Genomic DNA, 24,135 nt, shown 5'->3' on the forward strand with positions numbered 1-24,135 from the left:
CACCACAACTACCATCATCCTCACTACCACTATTACCTTAATCTCCACCATCATCATCGTCATCATCGTCGTCATCATCATCATCATCATCATCATCATGTTAAATCAAGATATTTAATGTCACGATAATAATGCGATAATATGGCTGTGTATCTGTAATAGTGACAAGAATAATCAAAGCCAAATGTAGTAGATGATTGACAATATAATATGTAAAGCAGTAAAACACACATCACACACACACACACAAATATATATATATATATACACATATCAGCATATATCAGTTTTAGAACTTTAACATCATTTACATTTACTGTCAAAAAGCGCGACTCAGATGCTCAGAAAAATGACGTCATCCATATCAATAAATCCGTTTACAATTTCGACATGGAACTCAGAAACGCCAACGACATCATCAACACCATCATCATCTTCTTCCTCCTCCTCATCATCTTCTCCATCATCATCATCTTCTTCCTCCTCATCATCATCTTATCCATCATCATCATCTTCACCATTGTTTATGCCGTTATTGTCATTATTAATGCTGTTGTTATCATCTTCAGTAGCAGCATCGAATTTGCAGCCGTCTCCCCGACTACCACTACCACCATTAGCATCATCATCACCACCACCATCAACATTCTCATCACTACCATCATCAACATCATTGTCAGTACCGTCATCAACATTCTCATCACTACCATCACCATTTTCAAAATCCCCGTTAACTTCTTCGAATTATTTAAACGTCGCGGGCCTAGCATCTTCAACCGACAATCATTCCAAAATAGATATGGCTAAAAATAAAAAAAAAAGTAGAAACAAATATGAGGGATCTTCATCTTTATTTCCAAATCTACAATCATTGGATGTAGCATCCGAGTCATCATCATCATCATCGTCATCATCATCATCATCATCGTCATCATCATCGTCATCATCATCATCATCGTCATCATCGTCACACCCAACGTCACCACCACTGCCTCAAACTATTATTTCTCCACTATTAAATGTGACTTTTGACAGTTCAAACAAGAATTTAATTGAAAAAAATGCTAACAAAAGTAGGACGGAAGAAAATGTTTTTGCAGACTTTTCATTGAGTAATGTAGATATCTCTGCAGCAGAGAGCAAGACAAAGTCGAATACTTTTCAAAAACACAAAATCAACAAACGTCAGCTGGTTTATTCTGACGAGTCGAACGAAGAGCCATCCGCCACTGCAGAATATGAGGACAACGATGCGGTCTACCTGGGTGACGACGACGATGATTTAAACGAGACCAATCATATTGAAACTATCATTGTGTCAATTGTATACGGGCTCACATTTTTAGCTGGAAGTGTCGGAAATAGTTTGGTGATCATCTGCATTTTGAAATTCAAAAAGATGAGGTCGGTGACTAATGTTTTCCTGCTGTCTCTTGCTTCTGCCGATCTGTTACTCGTCTTCGCCTGCGTTCCTATCAAGGTGAGTTATCATTTCGTTCAACTGAGTCTTTCGAGAAAATCCAAATTTAATTGTGTAGAAATCTTATTTTGGAATTTGTTAGCATATTTTTTATACATCCGATTTTGTTCAGATTTTTTTCTTTCTGTTTATATTTATGCATTTTTTGTTGCATAAATGAACTTGTTCAACTAGAAATAAGGTTTTTAAAAATATCAAAAAATTCAATGAAATGTTCATGCTTAAAAAATATACATCTTAAATATGAGTAAACATAACCGCGATTTTTAATTGTGGATATGAAAGGAATGCTAATATATTAGCGTATTTTTAGCAAAGAGTGGCCTATCCACAGATATATGCAACCACACAATTAGGTAGGCAACCATTATATTAAATTTATTTAAAATTAATTTAACCATGCCAAAAAGCACAAAAAATACTATCATGAAATACAAAATTTATTAAGCAACGCCATGATGAAATTTCATTAATAAAGGACAGTAATAGCAATTGCGCTTAAAGACCTTTTCACTCACCGTACGTACGATTCATTTTCATATCGTTCAACCGTCGAATGCTTGTGTGAATTGATGTCATTCCATTATATTTAACATGCTGTTATACAACTTCGTAACTTTGCAAACAAAATCTCGAGCTTACAAATTTTTGTTAAAAATAGGTTTTGAAATAATGTTGGAGCCGAGTATCCTATAAAGGCTATATATCCAAACGGATGCGGTATATTATAGCGTCTCGAGGTTGCCATTTGTCAAAAATGGCAAATGATAATTTTATTCTCAGCAGTAGACGTGTTATGAATATGCCCATGCCCATGATGTGCTCAGAGACACCACTCAAAAACATCGACCGTTCCGACTTCATTGCATATTTTACAGAAGAGAATAACTTTCATTTCTAAACGTTCTAGCATCTCCATTGTTCGTTCGTTAGCTCAAATCTGGAAGCATCTCGCGGCATGTCTGCAGCATACGGTTGTATTGAACACGTGTGAATATATTAAAAATAAATGTAGTAAATAAATAAATATATTGAAATCAAGGATTATAAATGTGTGCACGCCATTCATGTTTTATTCTCGCGACCTGCATAGGCAAAATGTGCATTGGTAGATATCATTTATAACAAGAACTCGCGGGGTTGTGGCAGCTTGTTTACGAGCCTGTTTCTTCTCTTTATTTCTACCTGGCATGGTCTTTTCTGATTTATAAGACGAAGCAGGGCACGGATATTTGTGTCACATACACTCATTGTATTTTTATACGTACAAACACGTACATGTAAATTTCTATGTGTCACCAATAAACATGCATGTATATATATATCCTATGGTAGATTCAGGATGTGTGTGTGTGTGTGTGTGTGTGTGTGTGTGGATTTTTGTTTGATGGGCTCGTTTATAATATCTCGGGGAGGAGGTTAACTCTAATAACTGCCCTACATATACACGCGCTGTCGTGCTCAAACATCCGATCATGGTACATTTTTATACAGATGACAGTCGAATTTTCGGCATTGAAAAATGCCACTCACTGTTTTCATTAAGACAGCCAGTGAGACTACTATGAATCCTTCATTGCTTATGGTTTAACGAAATGATGAAATGCTTATACACGTGTGCAAATATATTGTTTATAATATATTATGACTTAACACAACATATGTGTAATAAAAATTGGCGAAAAATAAAAAGTCATTATGCCAATATCAAAAAATAAAACTAACTTCAGTGTTGCAATAAGCACTGATTCATAAAAAAAACCAAGTAAATAATTATTTAGGCTACCAATCAAAAAAATCCAATTATACTTCAAAAGAAATTTTTCTAAGAAGACGTAAATTTTTGTTTCAAATTCATTCACACTAATAGCATTCCCAATGTCTTCATTTAAACCATTCCAAATTTTCACAATAATTGTGTGATTTTTCTGTAGCAATTGAACCAGTGAAAAAACACATGACATGAACGGAAATTTTATAATTTCGAATATCAATCACATTTAAAAAAAATCTTAGACCACTATATTTAATAAAAGGCTAGTTTGCCACGTTTTTCATATGTGAACATACAGCTATGCAAAAGCTTGAATTAGCTGCAGAAGCACATTCACGACATCCAACACTCATGACCACCATAAGCATATGCAACAAGACAATAGACCTCGTTAATATTTTTCTGCTCATTCATCAGACGATAACCTAATCACCGTAAATCTCTGCAGACCGCAGCACGAATGATGAATTAATTCCACGCTTATTTGTATTCTAAGGATTGCGTTGGACTGAATCTCTGATCGGCGATCTTATTAAGCGCAAACATCAGAATGAAGAATGAATGACTGTCCACCTCTGTCCGATCACGATGTTCAGTTTATATTCACTATCTTCTTTTAATTTTTTCATCTTGTTTTTTTAAACTGTTAATTCATGTATGCTTGAATGATTTTTTTTTAAATTTTCAGTTAAATTCCTGCCTCATTTTAAAAATTTGTTTTTATTTTTTTTTAAACTGTAAATTGACATTTTCCCAGATTGAACTTTAAAAATACAAAAAGTGCAATGCAACAAAAATACTAACATACAAAATTTTATTGTAAGCTTGAAAAAATTGGTATGATGAATGAAATATTAAAAAATTTTAATTGAAATAGGAATTTTGAAAAGTCGTTTTACAAACGCATTACGAAGAACGCTGATAAACATTTTCAAATGCCAGATTCTCATTTTGAGATTTCCAGCTGATGTTTATTTTCAGCAAATTTTTTCAAACTCATTTCCTTCGCTGGTGAATGAAAAGTTTTGAAAAAAGATAAAATAAGATAAAGATAACATTTTTTTATTTAATGTTTCTCAAACTTAATTTTGTTTTGGGTACTTTCATTTTGGCTCCTTGAGCTGAATTTATTATTTTTTTTGAAAGAATTAAAAATTTTTTCAAAAGTATTATCACATCAAAGTAAAACAAAAATTTAAATCAAGATAAATTGATACATTTTCAAATAAAAAATGTTTTAAAATATCGTTTTACGAAATTGGACAACATAATTCGTTCAATTTCAGCAAAACGTGCAAACAAGAAAGTTTAATAAACATGCGTTAAAATGTTGAAATGCCCAATTTTGCTGCTAAGGATTAATCTAATGAATGTTTTGAGCCAAAATTAATGGACATCTTTTAAAATAATTTGTGATAAAGTTTTTATAAGCAAGAATGAAAAATTATTTGTGCAAGCGTTAAAAATATTTCAATGATTTTAACTGTTAGAAATATAACGATATGGAAACTGAGATGAGTTTTAAACCATGTAGCAAAGCTGTTGACGGCACCGGTTGGCATTGGCGTTCTTGACAACAAATATTTCCACTTTACACACACAATTACATCCTGAGTGTGTTGTCAATAGACTGTACATATCCAAGACCGCGCCTCATTGAACGTAATGCTAGCTGACGCGTAATCAAGAAATTTTCTATTTTTTCGCTCTTGGTTCTTAGACAAATGATGTTTCAAAAGTTTCGGCTAGCGTCGTTGAATTTTCTCAGATCCACGGGCAAATATATATATAGTTATTATAATGAACAAAATTATTTTAATGAACGACGTGGCACAGCAGCATACACGTGTTGTTCACCGTCCACAAGGCGATGAAGGTTTTTAGGCACACATACCAAAATAAGAATTTGAGAAGTGACAATCATGGAAATTAAATTAAATTCTCTTGTAAGTTCAATTAAAAAAATCTCACTGATGAATGGTAAATAAAAAAGAGTTTTGACGATGGAATTATCACGTTTTCCGATGCATCTTGCTATGACACTTTCATTCAATTACTAACCACTTCAACACATTTCTAAGATTTTTAAAAGAAGATATTATTTTATTATTACAAGTTGTACGTTATCTTTTGTTTCAGACTCTCCTATATAAAATGCTGCGTTCTTGTACAATGTCGCAATATTTTTAAGATAGTACAAAATCCTACATAGCATACGTGAGACGTAGAGATACAAACTCCCATATGAGCACGCCTCGACGTGTTGATGATAACTCACTCCCCAATTTATTTGCCGACCAAAATATGATCAGCGATAAGTTAACATCAAAAAATAAGGCCTCATCATTAATTCTATGCCCAGTCAACCGTGCAAGCGAAAATAATGCTCTAAAAGAAGGCGATTGGTCACGCCTTCGAGGTTCTCACTCTCTTACTTCTAATGTTCGAATGAAAGCTGTATAGTGTGTGTGTAAGATATTAAAGTATAATATAGAAACAAAAGTTATGTTACATAAAAATTTCGAGTTATTATAATAAATTATTATAATAATATAAATTTAAATTTGTTTTCGTAATAAATATAAATTTTTTTTTATAAAATTGTCTCTCTTAAGTATATAAAACTTCACATCATTAAAACTGAAAATAATTGTAAACGACAGGAAGGAAGCGTAAGAATGGAAAAGGATTATTGTCATCGTGGAATGATGCGTTCCATTCATTAGATTTTTCAAAGCTTTCTTTCCATGCAATTTGCCTGCATTGCTAACGAGTTTTGTACGAGGATCATGAATATAAAATTTGATATTTTATCTGTTATTTCAAAAATCACATCTATAATAGCTGTTGAAAAAGTTGCTATTTTTGTAAAAATTATCTACACCGTTTTGCAGGCTATTTAATTTAAGCTCTTATTTGACGAATGTCTTTGTGAAGTTTGATTAAAGTGTCAAGATTAAAATTTTGATGTTGTCAACTGTTTTCTTACGTTTTTCTACCTTTCACTCTGTAACTTAAAAACAAGTGTTCTCATTTATCAAATTACTATATTTTTTTTGAAATATTGAATGTATAGCACAACACAACACAACATACCATAACATAACGTAGCATAACAACACAAAACATAACATTACATTATGAACGCAAGTTATAACAATCATCAGCCCATATCAGAAACATCAATTTTTTTTATTGATGTGAAATAAAACTCAAAAGATGCATAAGTACTTCAACGAAGAGTTTCTCAACATTTTCAGGTGCTGGCCTGCCAAGGAAAATTAATTTACGCCATGACCTTCCTGCTACTAATGACCTTCACCTCACAATAATTAAGAAAGTCGTAACCTTGTAGTTTTCTCAGAAAATGGTACGCCGTTTTGTATCTTTTAATGAATGCTTCCTGAGAATGTTGCAACCACTCTTAAAATGGGGATGGGGATCACTGACTGTTAGTTTTTTTGTATTTTTTTGTTTGAAAAATCAGAATCTGACAAACGCATGAACTGTTGCAACAGGCGAGAAAAGATTCTAAAATGATAACTGGATCGTATCGAATAACATGGTTATAACGGTGTGGAAGATAAAATAATGATTCAAAAACAGTTAAATAAATGAATTAATTAATTAAATAATTAATTACTTGACTACATGACTAGTTAGTGACTTGGTAAATAAGTTATTTGTTCATTAGAGAGAAAACTATCTACTCTACATCGTTTCGACTGTGTGTGTGTGTGTGTGTGTGTGTGTGTGTGTGTGTGTGTGTGTGTGTGTGTCTGTCAATGCCAAATGTTCAGATGCGTGCATCAAAGAACTGCTCTAGTCAGGGGTGGTTGGATATTTGACAAAAACAATCAGTAACACTTTTTGGATCCCACAACTGCTTATGAAGGAAGAAGATGACGCTTCAATGACACTTTTTCTTTCATTTCGTTTTAATATCTGCAACGCTTGTGAGAAACTTTTCGCTAAAAAGCGCTACATAAATGCTCTACAGATATTAATGATAGTAATAATAATGGTAATAATAATAACAATAATAAGGATAATAATAATAAATATTGGATACAGTTTGATTAATTTTATAAAACATGAAGTTTTATTATAAATCGGAAATGAAATAAAATACGAACTGCAATATGTGCAGAAAACGAACGATGCTCGCCACTCGATATAAATAATAAATTGAAGGAGGAAGAGGAATGAGATGAGCATGAAATTGAGTTCAATCTGCGTATCTGACGCGCTAGATGGCACACGATGACGGTAGGACCTAATTGACTGAACTGTTCTGAAATTGACCAGACCAAATGTCATTAGCCAGTGATTATTTAAAATTTTCAAAGCACAATTATCTAAATCTTCAAGTGTATTGATATTAAACTCCGAATGTTTTAGGTTTTTGATCGAATGGGTGGGCAGGTTTGGAGGGAAATAAAATGTTTTGTATATGGAGTTGGAAAAATTTGTCTAACGACAGATCATTAAAATTAGTTTCTTTGTGATTGCATTTTAAACGCTGTTAAATTTAAAAAAACAAGCTGATACCCTTTCTGACGTCGTTGTAGACTTATTTCAATAGTTTCAAGCATTAATTTTTTTAGAGACAATAACGTTTAGTGTAGTGTAATTAGTAATTTATTAGAAATTAATTAATTAATTAATTAATAGTTACATGAACCATAATTTCGTACTCTAAAATGCCTGCTGTTCACCAGATTTTTTTTTACTTTTTTTTATTACCCATTTACTTTATTCATTAATCCTCATTAATAATTCAATTTCTCATTTTCTACCTCGTTTTTAAAAATTTATCCATTTTTTATGATCCGTTTTTTATATTTTTTAAATCATTCACTTAAAAACTGCTGTTCCAATGCACAATAAATTTTTGGCAATCCGAATTTCAAATACAATGTAATCATTCATTTTATCCCATTCAGTAACCATTTTATTAGTTCTTTTTGTTCATTCCATCATTTGTTTATTAATATCCAAGTACATTTTAATGTTCATAAAAATGCATGTTATTAATTCATAATTCACTTTATTCCTTTAAACGTTCATCTGTTTCATTACTCCACATAATCATTCAGGGCGGCGTGATGATCTAATGGTTAAGGTCGCCAGCTGCTGTTTCGATGTAACCTGTTTCGAAAAAAAAGTTTCTCGCCTATCACATGCTTCGTGTGTGATGCGTCGTTTAGCATGTATTCATATACGATGTTTGTGCGCTCTGTTGAATCCTCTGAACTTTGGAAGAGTGAAATTGACCTTTAACCTTTAAACCCTTTAGCCAAACACCAAACTATGAACTAAAATACTAAGAAAACGGATGTGATATTTTAATAATTTGACTTACTTTTTTACTTCAAATATTTAATCATACGTTCTATGAATGAAAAAGTTAATGGGTTCCATATTATTTAGAATTTTATTTTTTTATATGGAATTCTCTTCCATGCTTCGTCTCACGCTTCATGGAATAAACCTGTTAAAAACAACGATAGATCAAGAGAAGATGAGTAAATAATTGAAAAAGAGAGACAGGTAGGAGAGTAAATTAATCTCTTTTCCTCATTTTCTCATGAAATTACACGATTTCATTATTATTCCATTCGTTATTTCGATATCTCAATACCGGCTTAGATATCATGTTCTTCTTTTGTTTTTTTGGATGAACTACTGCTACTACTACTACTACTACTGCTGCTGCTGCTACTACTACTACTACTACTACGACTACTACTTCTACTATTACTACTACTACTACTACTACTACTACTACTACTACAACTACTACTGCTGCTGCTACTACTGCTACTACTACTACTACAACAACTACTACTACTACTAATAATAATAATAATAATAATATAATAGTATTGACAATAAATTGATTGTCCAATTGTAATGACGATTTATTCAGTTAGCGAAATGGTTCACTTTCACGTGGGACCTGGGTGTGGTTCTGTGCAAACTCGTGCACTATATACAAAATGTGTCCGTCATCTGCTCCGTGCTCACACTGACGACCATCAGCATTGAGAGGTAGGTAGGTAGGTTGTCGTGTGGTTTTTAAAAAATTTTTATTAAAATTCTTTTTAGCTGTTTTAAGTTGATTTTTTATCTGTTGATTCATTTTTTTATATTTCGGTTTTGGATAAATTTTTTTCTGTAATCTTGGAAAGTATGCGAAATCATGATCGTTGACAATTTTATCAATTTTCCATAAAATATTTTAAGCTCACTTCACTACGACATGTTTTATGCTAAATAGTAAAGTTAAATTATTGTTATTGCTAACGAGAATGTTTAAAAAAAATTGTTTTATTATTACAAAGGCGGTTTTTTGGTTAATGCGCTTGACAGCTACAGAGCGGCAGGTTTTCTAGAAGATTTATTTTGAAAGTTTTATTTGAAAGAAAGCAAAAAAGAATACCAAAACTCATGAATCTATTCATAAGCCTCAGTCTGTAAAAATTCCGATTTTAAATGCAGATTTCATCTGTTCTTCGTTGCATGTATGTACATGCTCCCAATACTGATTTGAATTAAATTTAAATGTATTTTCCATTTTTTAAACTTTTTGTTTCACTTTCGATCCCGGTGAAACGATTTTTTAAGAACAAATTATTAATTCGTGCAATTGAACATTTTTTAATATGTGTATTTACTTTTTTTTATTGTATTTTGAATGTAATGTTTAACAAAAAGCAATATACTTTTTCAGCAAATAAAAACCAAATTAATTCAAAACATAAAATTAAAAGAGGAATGTAAAGTCAAGTGAAAATAAATAAGAAGAAAATAATTACGGCAAGCATCAAACTCCTAATCCATTTGAAAGCTAACAACAACAAACAACAACACACGTTTAGACGACATTTTCCCCGAGATCGGGGGTTGCCGCTTGGCTACCTATGGTGAAACCGAAATACCCCTCGACGCCATCCACATCTGTCACTCGCCTCAGTATCACGCAACCCAGCTTTCACCCTGTTTGAAAGCTAAACAAAGAAACCAAATTGATGCATATGCACGTAGCGTGTATACTGTGCGACAATGGTTTTCATGTTGTTTTGATGTTTCTTCTTACGAAATTGAAAATGACGATGACGATAAAAAGTCATAAATCCGCTTCAAACTTAACGAAATTATATCAAATAAAAATGATGGAGTAACAAAGAATAAAAATAAAAAAGATTGATACAAAAAATACATATGATGTTATATGGGAAAAATTAACAAAAAAACAACACAAATTAATGGTAAAATAACCATAAATTATGCTCACATACGAGAACTGGAACAGACTTTTATATTAGTAATAAATGTTCTTTCAGACAAAAAATGGACGTTTTATTAAAATAATTATAAATGACTTTATTGCGAAATCATTTCAATTTTGTTCAAAATTTATTCGCGATTCAACTGCTAAAAATACATTGCTTGACTACAAAAATAAATACAAACTGTTAATTGTAATTTACACAAAGGAAGTTTATAGTTTTGTGACTCTGCAATTCAAATTATAGTATGAATTATTTATAGCTACCAAGCAAACAAGTTGGGACGGTTAAAAAAGCGTAACTAGGCCTACATTACAACTCTTAACAAACATTGGCAAATGAAAAGATTAAAAAAAAGTTAAATAACAATCATTTTTTTCGATAAAAGCTCTTTCCCATAAATTACTGTAAATGTAAAAAAATGTTAACAGTTTTATTGTACATAAAATAAAAATTGGATAAAAAGAAAATAAAAATTTTATTTTTATTGTTAATTATTGTCCCAATTGATACAAATAAAAGTTCTACGATAGTCTTCTTCCAGCCCTATACAGGAATTATGATGCCAAATGTTACATTTTTAGCATTTTATTCATTGAAATCCTGTGAAATCATTACAAAAAATTTATGAACATGTCCCACAAGGAGTCAAATCTTTAGATCGCTTGACAACCGACTAAGCTTTATAGTTACCGGAGATGTTGTCATGGCTTTTTGATGTCTTCTTAAAGTTCTTGCAGGAACTCCATATTCTCTGATAACTTTACTAAATAACTGGCCATTGGTTAGAGCATCCAAGGCTTTTTTCCAACTTTTACCATCATAAATTGAGCATCGTGTAGATTTTCTTACATAATTTCTGACCATTTTATACCTTTAAAAATTAAAATACATGAAATTAATTTACACATAAAACAAAAATTTCAATACATTTCAACAATTAACTACAAGGATAGCTGCCTACATACAAATATCTGAAATTTGTTAAATAGTTCAATAAATGTAAATTGGGCCTCTTGCCCCTAAATCACAGAGGCGTTTTACCCCCATAGACAATGTTAAGAATAAATTTAATTTAAAAATACAAAAAATTGTTCCAACCGATTAAAAGTTACTTTTGTATATGCGAAAATGATTTTTCTTCATAAAAAACCTCTTTTCTTCACAAATAACGATCTTATTATCAAGAAATTAATTAAAAACCCAAACACAAAATTTATAACACGACCAATTTTTCACTCGCAAATTATATAAAACTCTGAAACAGAAAAAAAAAGTGGAGAAACGGCGTGGTTTTATATTCAAAATAATAAGGGTACGTTCTAATTTGAAAAAATTAATTGAAAAACTTTTGGTCTTAAACAAATTTCGTGCAAACTGAATTTAGGTTTTTACCCCATGCGGCGTTTTGCCCCACGTTACCCTACATCTGTACATCTTAGCTTAGGGAAGTGAATTTTGAGTGCAGGTTATATTCAGGCCTACATTCAACTAAATAATAATAACAACCAAATTTCAAAACAATTAACAAATATGAGCAAAAATTAACAAAAAAACTATAAAAAATTTAATAAAAATTAAATAAAGAATAAAATTAAAATAAAAAATCGAATATATTATTTGAATACATGATAATAAATAAATGTTTCGTGTTAACAAAAATTTTGAAGCGTCGTCCAAATTGAAATTCTTCCTTCTTTTTTTTGGTTGTGGATGGTCTCAAAAATTGAATTTGCTGTCCAATTTCGAAATGTAGATCAAAATGTGAAAAATTCAACCAAATGAGTGTTGTTGTCTCAAGTTACCTAAATTTAAAAAAAACATTCCTGCAATTGGGCTTACTTTTTTATATCCCACATTTTCAGCCATGTGGTGAAAGTCATAATTTCTTGAGCAGTATTTAGGAATATAATGTGGAAACAACTTACCCACAAGACCTTTGTGAGAGCTTACAATAATTGGGGAAAAGAGAAACATGAACTTGATTGAAAAAATTTGATTTAATTGGAATGAGATCAGAGGATTCACAGTTTACTAAATCTTAAAACATGTTACAAGCCTATTACGTTCTTAGTTTCAGAGGAATCGACAAGACACAAACAGCCTATTTGAAGACGTGCCAGGAAGTCTGTGATTGGTGGTGATTTTTTGACATATAGGGTATAACTATTTTAGATTGAAAGTTTTGAATTTATAATGTGAGCTAGAAAAAATTTTAAGTTTTATTTAAGCCTGTGTACCTATATATTAATATGCAATGTCTATGCATCTACGTCAATGAATTTTTGGGCTATTTTATTTAATGATAGACTAGTTAAAAATCTGTTTTTTAATGTTAGTTGAAAATTTTTATGTTTCACTGTACTGGTTTTTAAATTGATGTTGTCTGTCGACATTTTCACAATTGTTTATAATGTATACAGTGTTTTGTATACAGTGTCCTGTATACATTATAAACATTTATTAATTAAACTACAGTTTAATTAATAATATTTATTTTAATATTATTCTATTCATTACATACTAGCCATAACTGTTTGACTTGATTGTGATTTATTTGTGTTATGTTTGATCTCAACTTCGTTAGTACTCGTGGTTCTATGTGAGGTTGAACATTATTTTTAAAGGGTACCTACTACATTAATTATGAGTTTAACTCCTTTTTGTGTTTTTTTTTCATGAGGATTTTTCATGAATAAATTTTACAAACGAAACTTTGATGAAGAGTTTATTTTATGAGCTGATCAGAGGCGTAACTGGGGGGGTACTTATGTCCCCGGGCGCCAAGTACAGGGGGCGCCAAAATGAGGCAGACAAAATTTTCACAAGAGTAAACTATGTAAATTATCTTTGACAGTAACTGAGTCATATGTTACAATTTGTATATTTATGTTTCATCTTTAAATACAATGTTCCATTGAAATTTTAATTGTTAATATAATAAAAAATGTGATTAAACTGGCTACGCCTCTGGATCTGATATTAACATTGGATATTTAGTTCTGTTTAGTCATATGTGTTTGAAATTATAATCGCATTTTTAGCCTAATTTCAGGAAAGGCAGGCTTTTTCGGAAACTTCACACAAAATGGCGAAACATTTAGAAGCAGCTTCTATGTAATTAATAATTCAGAAAACATAAAATATTTTATGATTTTTTACACTATCACAACTAAACTTCATTAATTCTTTACGAAATAAGAATTCTTTACGAAGAAAAAAATGCTAACTTTTGTTTTACAGCCCTCAAGCAATTGCATCACCGAAACAAATTTTCAAATGGCGCCCATTATATTTTAGCATATTTTGTTAAAGCAATTTGCCCTACACTTCTTCTTCATCGTTTATTCTATGGTTCATCAAAAATTTTTATCTGATTTATATAACATGTGTGATTTTAAACATATATAAATTTTGTTTTTAAAAGTGTTTTCATCATTTAATTAAAATTCAATGTGTAATTATTTTTCAAACTCGGTTGTATTTTTAGGCCATTTAATTTCTCCATATAGAAACACATTCTACAAATAATCACAATGACTGTTGAAATTATGCATCAAGTTTGTTTTATCACGAAACACAGTACAAGGTCACGCTTAGATGGTTATTTTTGCTAAACTACATCCATCTGATGGCAGCCGATATTTTTTATGCAAATCTAATTTGTAAAAATTGTAGAGCAAAAGTTTTTAGAACTTTTGTAGCTGAGATTTTCTTCTTTTTTTTTCTTTTATACGAACCGTTAATGGAGAAACATTTTCATTTAAAAATCTGTTTGATAAAATTTGAAAAGGTTGGAAAATAAAAAATAGTTTTAAGAAGAGAATAATTTTAGCTTCAAAATAGGAATAAATAAGTTTAAATTGTTTGTGAAACTTCATGAATGTTTTTCCTTCAATCCAACAAACAACCTCAAAAGATTCGCAGAATTTCACTCACACGCGTAGAATAACAATATACATTCCTCAATAAATAAAGTTTTTGCAAATTTGAAACCTAAGATCAGGTGTATATATGTTAATCAATTTTTCTGTAAAGCAAAACAAAATTTTTTAGTTTAGTCAAAGTTATAAAACAAAACAAAAAACACTGTAAGTAAAAGAAGAATATTGAAATGACGTTAAACCTCTAGAGACGACAAAATAATCAAGTTAAATTATCTGCTTCTCTGAATTTTTACAGAATTTACTGCTTCTCATTCATGACTTGCTATAGAAAAAAAGAACATGAACAAAAGGTGAATAAAAATTGTTTGGCAACACAGCCCCTTAGAACGTCGCACCTTTCAACCCTGGTCATCTTATTTTTACTACGCACGGTTCGGGATTATAAAATTATTGCTCTATATTTACGATTATTTACAATTTTTATTTCATGTTAAATCAAACAGATTGCTTTTTTTAAACTGATAAGTCGAAAAAATCTTTGCCGGTAATTCATTTGCGTGAAATTGGTTTCAAGAAAGCCATTAAAGAGAAATTGGATAAAAAAAAACTTTGTTAGGAAAAAAAAAACAAATTCAAAAGCATTCGGGGGAAATTTAAAAGCTCTTGCACATATATACACAGATACACGCACGTACGCATTCAAATTTTTAAACATTTTATTACTCAAGCACACGTGTATACTAATTTAACACGTCGGAGATAAAGATAAAAGAGAATTTTATAGAGAAGAGTGGGGCAGCACTTCCAGTTTTTAAGAAGTTGGCTCTAGATAAAAAACATTCATTACAATTTTTTATATTTTTGCTTTACGACTTAATTAATCAGTCGGTGATCAAAATAAAATGTATGAGGCTTATTAGGATCTATTTCTGAGCTGCAGTGACAAATACAATAAACCAACAAATATGGACTTTTTACCCCATAGGTGAGGTAAGAGGCCCAAGTACAGAAGAAAAACGCCTTTAATAATTAATAATGTAATAAAAGTTAAACAACTATACCAAATGATTTCAAGAATATTTTAAAGTTTTATTGGCAAAAAGTAACGCACATTATTCACTTAAAAGTTTAACTGTTTAACTGTATAAAAAATATTTTTATTGAAAACAAAACAACTATAGTCTGGCGTCATTATATAATAAATTTTCTATAGTTATATAAATTCATTTAAAAAGCATTTTGCCTCATACAGTATGGGCGTTTTACCTCCATTGATCCACTAAAATATTTTTTGGGTGATATAAGATATTTAATATTGCGTTCAATTAATTTAAATTTATTATGAAGATCCTACTATTTATATTTCATACAATCAAACAAAATAAAATTTTTATTATTCGCTATAATTTATTACCATATTTATAGTCAATTTACAGTAAAAACCGAGAAAATACATTAAAAGTCACCTCGACTCTGCAAAAACAATAAAATATCAAAACTAAGAGTTCGGTATGTTGTCTATCAATCTGAAAAAAATAATCTAGCGCTAAATTATGTCAATATTATTTTAAAAGGGGTAGGAGTTTTGCCTCAACTGAAGTTGAAGTTACCCAGCTCTACCCTACCATACTAGAAGTTACTATAAAAATAGTTCAGAAGGTGAAGCACACAAGCAAGTCTCAAATAAAATGAAATGCAGAATTAACAAAAAAAGGAATAAGCCAGTTGTGTTTAATAAATTGCAGAAGAAACAAAAAATATTACAACTTATGTTGCCACTGCGAATTTAAAATGCTCAAAAACTAATGTTTAAAAACTGTTGGACGATCAGGGATGGATCTAGAAAACGTTGTCGGGGGATGCCGAAATTTAACTGCGGTTGAAAACTACCAAAATTTCAACTAGTGTCACCAAAATTATGCTGATGACCGGTGACTTTTGTTTTTTACTCATCACACAAAATTTCTCGACATTTTTCACGTGAAACGGTGTTTATGTAGGTAAAAAGTAACTTCTAATGAGTTTAAGAATTTCTCTCAACAATTTTCTACTTGTGTTAAATTAATGTTTGGTGATTATGACCGACGTTGTGTATCATAAGTGATTAATGAATAATTCGAATTGAAAGTGGCAGGACAGCAGTTGCCCAGCGGTTGAGCATTCGAAGAACATGAGATTCTAACCTGAAATGAATTAGACGTTTGATGGTTTTAGGTTGTGGTTGCTGTTGTTAATTGGAGAGCGTGAGTGATGAAAAACATCAAAAATATCGTAGTCACTTCTAGTTTATTGGCACAAAATGTTACAAAAATTCATTATTTTTTGTTAAAAGTAATAAATTTGTAGTTTTATCATTGTTGTTTAGAAGTTACTACAAAAAAGTGTTTGATTCAGAGGAGGTAAGGGGTGAATGCGTGTGTATTGATAGCTGGATATGACTATTGATGTTGCACAAGTATATGGTGAAAAGGTATTATATACGAGCTGCTTATAAACAAGCTCATGCTGGCAGACTTTTTAAAGCCCACAAACGCAACCACGTGCAATCAAGCATCGCTCCCACGTAACGTCCTGTTACAAGCAACGCTGGTGTATAAACAAATTAAACATATCAACGGGGAGAGAATTTATAAGCACTGCTTCATTTTCTCTCTTTCTCTCTTTTCTATTTTTTTCTTTCTATTCCTCTTTCTCTCTCTTCCTCTCCCTCTTTTTCTCTCTTCATTAATATTCCATTTATGACGTGTTTTTCATTTTCATCTTTTATTTGTTCCTGAAGTAGTTTTCTTTTATCTATTATTTGTATTTTTTTTTATTTTATATATTTTCTATAGGAGTATATTGTGTTTTTTTTATTATTAAAATTAATTCACATGTACAAAATTATAGCGAAATACAGTTGAATATCATTTAACAATTTCATTCAAAGAATGTTCAGAAACCGCAGACGCCTATCACTTCAAAACAGATTGGCCCTCAATGAAAAATGTACCTACACTGTGATTGTAGTGTGAAGACGAGATTTCAAACAAGCAGTGTTTAGGAGTCGGATGAAAAATATACGACTAGGACTTCGGCCCATCAAAAAGTCTTACTCCAACTCTGACTCCGGGTTCCGATTTCCAGAATAATTTTTCAACTTTTCATCATAATTTTATCTTATTATCACTACTAAAATATACTTTAAAAACCCCTAAAAACGGTAAATGTAATTGCTTATCTAATAAGATTATTTTATTTTTATGTTTCCAAACGTATTGAAAAAAATTCCAATTTTGCATGATAATTTCACCTTATCATTACGAAATAAAAAATTCTTCAACTGAAAAAAGTATTTTAAAAACACTAAGACACAGTCAATGTAATTGTTTATCTTAGTAAAATCACTCTAACTCAAGCCAAAATATCCGACTCCGACCAACTTCGACTCCAACTTCAACCGAAATCTCCGACTCCGACAATCTGCAAACAAGTCACTAACTTTGATACATATTGCGTGATTTACCGTAGCAAACTAACAAACAAGCAAGTATGTATTTGATGAACCTACAAACTAAATAAAACTTCCACACAACATACCAACTCACAAACAAAATAAGGAAAATAATGCAATCAAGCTGAATGTATTAACACACACATTAATAAACGACATCCCGCGTGGGTATAATTTGTTGCATGCATCTCATATACATATGTATTCGAACGTTGTTGGACTATTGTTGCTTGGGTCTTCAAACTGTTATCCTTTCAACGCTGGTTTAATGTTTTTGAAAGATTAAGTATTATTTAATTTGAAATATCAACTCGGGACCCTGCTTTTTTGAGAAAAAAATTAACTAAATAAATCAAACTTACAAATCGTGATTTTAAAAAGTGTCTCCGAAATTGAACTCACGTTTATAAAAATCCCTTATTAAGTATACCAAAATAAAGTTTGTCGAAATATAAAATCAAATTTATATCGAGTTTTTGGTGTTTTTTTTATACAACTAGGTGTTTCACGTTTTCACTTTCACTTTTCGAAGCTATTTTATGGGAACAATTGCTGTATTTTTCGTGAATTGATCGACTTGAGTGCATTAGTCAGTGTGGTGCTTGTGCGTTCGATAAATAGCGGCATCAATAAAACGTGACAGTCATTTGTTCTTTAATTTTTTATGCTGCCTCATTTCTTAATACGGTTGCACTGGTTGCAGCTATTACGATAATGGCGAAATGACTAGCACCTTCACAACTGATTGAATACTGCCAGATGGTCGGCGGTCTCTAGTTCAAATGTCGAATTATCATTTGTGTATTGTCCCGGTTGTTTGTTTAACTTTTTGCCAGTGTGCTTGTTTTTCTGTTAGCAATTTTTTTGTTGGCATTTTTGTAAATTTTGATATTCGCATCGTTTTGTTTGAGTTGTTCTATATCAGCGTGGTTTTGTTTGCGTTTTTTGCTTGTTTGAAGTTTGTTTGTTGATGCATGTCTGCTGATTTTTTTATAAAAGGTAAATTACTATGAAAAACACGTTTTAAAACAGTTCATTTATAATTTAATTTTTGTTAAAATATAAAACTTTCCCAGAAAAAATGCAAAAAAAGTTGATTGTATCAGGAAAGTTCTAGAGGAGGAACATTAGAATGAATACCTGATGACTCTGCAGTCCCATCGCATGCCCAATTATATGCATTATTTTTATAAGTACACAAATAAGTTTCCAACATATCTGACATGTTGTTCTTCAATAAACCTAATCATGTTTTTTTAATCAGCTGGAAAAATGCAAAAATTAAAACAACTTTTGCAAGTGCACACGTTCAAACGAGAAAAATAATTTTTTTGACTATTTAATTTTAAAAGGTAACAAACTTAAAAATAATTTTATAAAATAATTATCTGATCACAGTTGTGTGGAAATTTAAAATAATTTTGCTAAAACAAAAAAATTGAATGCTCAAATTTGTTCCTACAAATAATTTTCCATGTGGCTTCTGGAATTTCCACTTTTTGATTAAACTTATTTCAAATAAAAAATCTATCTCCTCAGTGATCCAATTTGTATTCCTCTAGGGTTTCTGTTCTTTCAAAACTTGCACATATTCTTTCTTTAGTGTGTTTTAATAAAGTTTACATGGGAGAAAATTTATTTTGCTTTAAACAAAAGCACTTGAAATTCATGGGTCGTCTTATTTCCAAAGCTGCCATCTAGGTTGACAATAAATTGTGGCGTTAACGGATCTTTTCATCAAAGGAATGTAAACAAATTCGTTAAATTATCATGAACATAAACAAAAGTATAAATAAAAAATAATTAGAGCGGAAAGGCGCTGGGCGGCTTGTAAATGATTGGAAAGACTCCTGTGTATGGTTCCTAGTTTTATTCAGTTCTACGAAATAATAAAAATTCCATATAGTAAGAAATTTTCAAAGTTTCAAAATTTATTTGAGAGTGCGGAAGAAAAGTTGAAAAAATTTATTTTCATGTTGGTTTAAATTAAAACATTTTTATTGCCATTGAAATATAATTGAATGATAAAATTAGATGAATTGAAATTGTTACATAACAGACCCTAATTTGTTAGCACTTCCTCAAAATCTTAAGGTACTATGCCATACTCAGACCTATGCAGTCCAGATTCAACTGCACTCATCACAGGGCGAAGAAGATGGTCTGCTTCGTTTGGCTACTGTCAACTATTCTTGCCACACCCATTTTATATGGACAGGTAGTTCTTTTTCAATTTGCTGCTTCTGACTTCATTGCTCGTATTCTTAGAAAGCAAAATGTGGGCATCTGGGTACATTAATAAAATTTTAAAATTTTGGTAACGGTAGAGTTTTGCAATTTTTGGGGGATCAAAAGATAACAAGAGTTATTTATTTGATGGCTCTCCGAAGTCTTAAAATCTGATCTATCGATTATTTGGCATAGACTGTAAGTTTGAGAAAATTTTATTAACTTTTTTCTGATATACTTGATTTGAGCTGAAAATATTGAAAAAGTTCGTAAATTTCATTTATTTAACAAAGTTTTTATAGGCGTATATGAAGGTACACTAAGCGGTTCAAATGAACATGACGAAAATTGAAATTAAATTGAAATGAAGCAAGCTTTCAAATTTTTCTTGATGCAATCAATGTTCAATCCTGCCACTCTTCTTCATCTTGGCAGTTCTTTTCAAAGCATGATAAGGAACTGAACACATTGTTGTTGTTTACTGCTTGAAACTTTATTATCCGCTAGTTTGCAACTGATCTTCTGACTAGAATCATAAAAAAACATTCTTATTATGAGGTTTAGCCCCACTTATGAGTTTTTTTTATTTCCTGTTTCTGTTTTCATGTCCAAGCATGACTCAAACTGGCATGGTTGAAGTTTTCGTCCAATGATTTTATTTTGAACTTGTTTATCATAAAGATACACCAAATAATGAATTTGCAAAGAGACTGAATAGCCGATTCACTTTGTCGGCCAAAGCCGAGGCCAAATACCATAAAACCCAAACTGTTGAAAAAAATTCATATTTTAGAATGAAAAAGAAGCTATTAAAAATACAGTTAGTGATTCATGTCGATCCAACAATTTTTCATCGAGACGATTTTCAATCTCTGGTTCAAATGTTGCGATGGCCGTAGTTGGAGGTATGTGTTTGGTATTACATATATACTATTCGTCGATTTGCTACTCGAGATACGGTTGGCTGCGTGCGTGAAATGATGGGTCGTGAATATAAGATGGAGTGACAATTTGAGCACCCTATGATAAACATATGATAACTATTTTATTCATTTTTTAATTCAATATTTATTTATTATTATTGTAGACAATTAATGAATGATTATAATCTTTTTAAAAAATTTACCAACAAGATCAGTTTCGGTGAATAGTCAGTCAGTTCATACAATCGCTTCAATTCAACAATATTACTAAAAATTCAAAGCTTCAGAGCATAAAAAAACAATTTTTGGCAAGCAGTCGTTGAGGGCAGTAGGTGAGGATGGCGATCTGTTCTGGTGCGTCAAGATGTGGCCGTCGAAAGCTGTCGAACGCTTCTTTGAAGTTTGTTTGTGTCAAAATAATTGTATGGTGATTAAATGTTAAGTTAATTATTTTTTTTTACAATATTGCGGCGTTTTGGAATATATGAAACAATAAGTTTTGTTATTGTCATTATAAAAATCATTAATCATGACGCTTTTTGATTTTTTCAAATCTAAGCCAAAAATTTCTTGACTTCATCTAGAACTATGGTTTGTTTGCATATGTTTGGTGATTCCAGCGTATGTTTTTCAGATCTGGATGCTGGTGCTTGTTCTCATCATTCCACTTTCAGTCATGATCTTTGCTTACGTCGGCATCTGCAGAGAGCTCTGGAACGTCATGGCCATGAGAGGAAGCATGGTGGCCAGGAGGTAGGCTTGCGTATTGTTTAATGCCATCTCTGTTTGTTTTAAGCAATCTCATTTTGCAATCTCATTTATTGTAAACCATTTTTGCTTGCGTCATTTTTCACACCAAGTCTGTATCTTATTTCACGCCATTTCTGTTTGTGTATTATTTTATGCCACACCATTATTGTTATTCTAGATTAGGAAATATTCATAAATTTGTTATGAGTGCATATGATGACCATGAGACTAATGATTGGAAATTAATGAAGTTGACTATATTTTGTACAATTTCTCACATCAATTTTTGTCAGAATAAATTTCAGTAGAAAAACTGTGGCATTTTAACTTTATTAACAAGTTTTATGTGTTTAAAAATCTACTCAAACAACTATGTATCAAAATTTGCTGTCTGATTTAAAAATATTCCATAAAATTATTTGAAAAGGCGTATTAACTTCCAACCTTGCTTCAATATACTGATAAAATAATTTTGTATCTGTATTTATTGTATTTTAAGATGAATATATGATTGTACTCTTCTTGTATAAGGCTCGTCCACCAAGATTTTACACATGGTTGAAATTTTTTTTAGCGTTTTAAAATGGGCTGAAGCTTAGTTACTGCAGTGATTCAACGAAGGCGCGTGCGTTACACGTTCATATTCATTTGTTTTTAATACATTATTTTATTTTGAATTAATTCGGGATCTTGTTTATGAGCAGTGGTGTAGTCCTAAAAAAAAGTACCGGAACGGCATCGGAACGGCTAAAAGATAATAAAATATAAGAAGTAAAGAAAGATAAAAAAAACGGTTTTATTTCGACATACTATTTTTAATCTTTATTTAATTCATATATTTTAATTTTACAACAATTTCCAAAGAGAGTTAATTGAAATGTTTTCTGATGAAGATTTTCTTGTCTGGTTATCATCAGCAGAACGGTGTGTTCGAAGCCATGTTATAACGTAATTTTCAGGATTAAAAATATTTAGTGGTGGTCCGTGCATTTTAATAAATAATAAATTTGAAACATTTTCAATAAGTAAGCGATTTCTCCTGTCATTTAATATGAGGTTCATATTACTAAAACCTCTTTCACAAGGTATTAGTTTGCCATACAACATTAACTGATTTAAGTGGTCTGCAGGTGGATTTCTTCCTCCATCATCTAAATAATCTCTGTATTCACTATAACATTTTTTAGACGACAAATTAAACCTTTTGCAAAGTGAATGAATTTCTTTTTCTCCATATCCAAGCGGAATGTCACTTGGCCATTCGTTTTTTTCTAAAATTCGAAATTCATTTACAATATTTGTTTCAAGTGATACCGAGTTTACAATTAATCTGCGATTTATGCTGTTGATAATACTTTGCAGAAATTGATTTCTATTAATGACAGATACTTTGCTATTACCTGTAATAGTTACTGTTCCCAATTTAATTTTTTCAATCGCTTTTGCAATTTCAATTAATTTATTCCCTTTTTCAGCATTTTTCATAGATTCTAAATATCGTATGCTTTGGCGAATTTTTTTATCTGCGTAAATAATCGTAGTACCTCTGTTTTGTAATGCCTCATATAGCAGGGACAATTCATAAAGGACATCATACATTAGCGCTAAATTTAACAAAAATTCTTTTGATGAAATGTGTTTATAAAGACCAAGATACATGCATTGTTCTGTTTTGGATCGATTCACATCTTGATTAGCTTGTATGAAATGTTTGCACAACGCTTCAAAATTTTGGTAAACCGCAGCTACTGTTCTAAATGAACTTGCCACCCACCTAATACCTAACACACGGCCAATTTTTCTTATTTCTGTGTCTAGGTTTTGTGCGCATGACTCCAATTCCCTTTGATTTTTCGGTGACTGGTGGTAAAGAGTGTATAGTTTATCCATAAAAATTTGAAAATGGTTAATTCCATGTGCTTCATCTATTGCATCGCCAACAGATAATTCTAGTCGGTGATTCACACAGTGCCATTTAATGAGGTTTGGATATTTGTTTGTAAGTTGAGTGGAGACTCCAGTATTCCGCCCGAACATGACGCTCGCACCGTCACTGGTGAAATAAATTAAATTGTGTGCCAAATAATGGTCATCAAACCCGTAACCTGCAAGACAGTTTAAAAGACTATTTGCAATGTTGTTGGCAGTCTGGCTTTCCAATTCAACTAAATCTAAGAAGAGATAATGCGGATCTTCCATTTTATTTATTTCACACTTAAAATAAATAATCAGAGTTGATTTTTTACTGAGCGTAGTAGATTCATCCACAAGAATCGATATTTTACCATTATTCTGAATAATTGT

General features: G+C 31.1%; 1 protein-coding gene across 1 annotated transcript; it reads left to right on the top strand.

The window, feature by feature from the left end:
• Positions 1-1,267: 1,267 nt before the first annotated feature.
• HELRODRAFT_120046 (hypothetical protein) lies at positions 1,268-21,832 on the top strand (the record flags this gene model as incomplete). The annotated part of the gene is made up of 5 exons (XM_009013325.1): positions 1,268-1,480; positions 9,187-9,308; positions 20,024-20,147; positions 21,395-21,481; positions 21,716-21,832. Coding segments are annotated over 5 exons (663 nt in total), but the record flags the coding sequence as incomplete, so codon positions are not given.
• Positions 21,833-24,135: the final 2,303 nt, after the last annotated feature.

Source organism: Helobdella robusta (assembly GCF_000326865.2).
Source record: "Helobdella robusta unplaced genomic scaffold HELROscaffold_117, whole genome shotgun sequence".
Lineage (NCBI taxonomy): Eukaryota > Metazoa > Annelida > Clitellata > Rhynchobdellida > Glossiphoniidae > Helobdella > Helobdella robusta.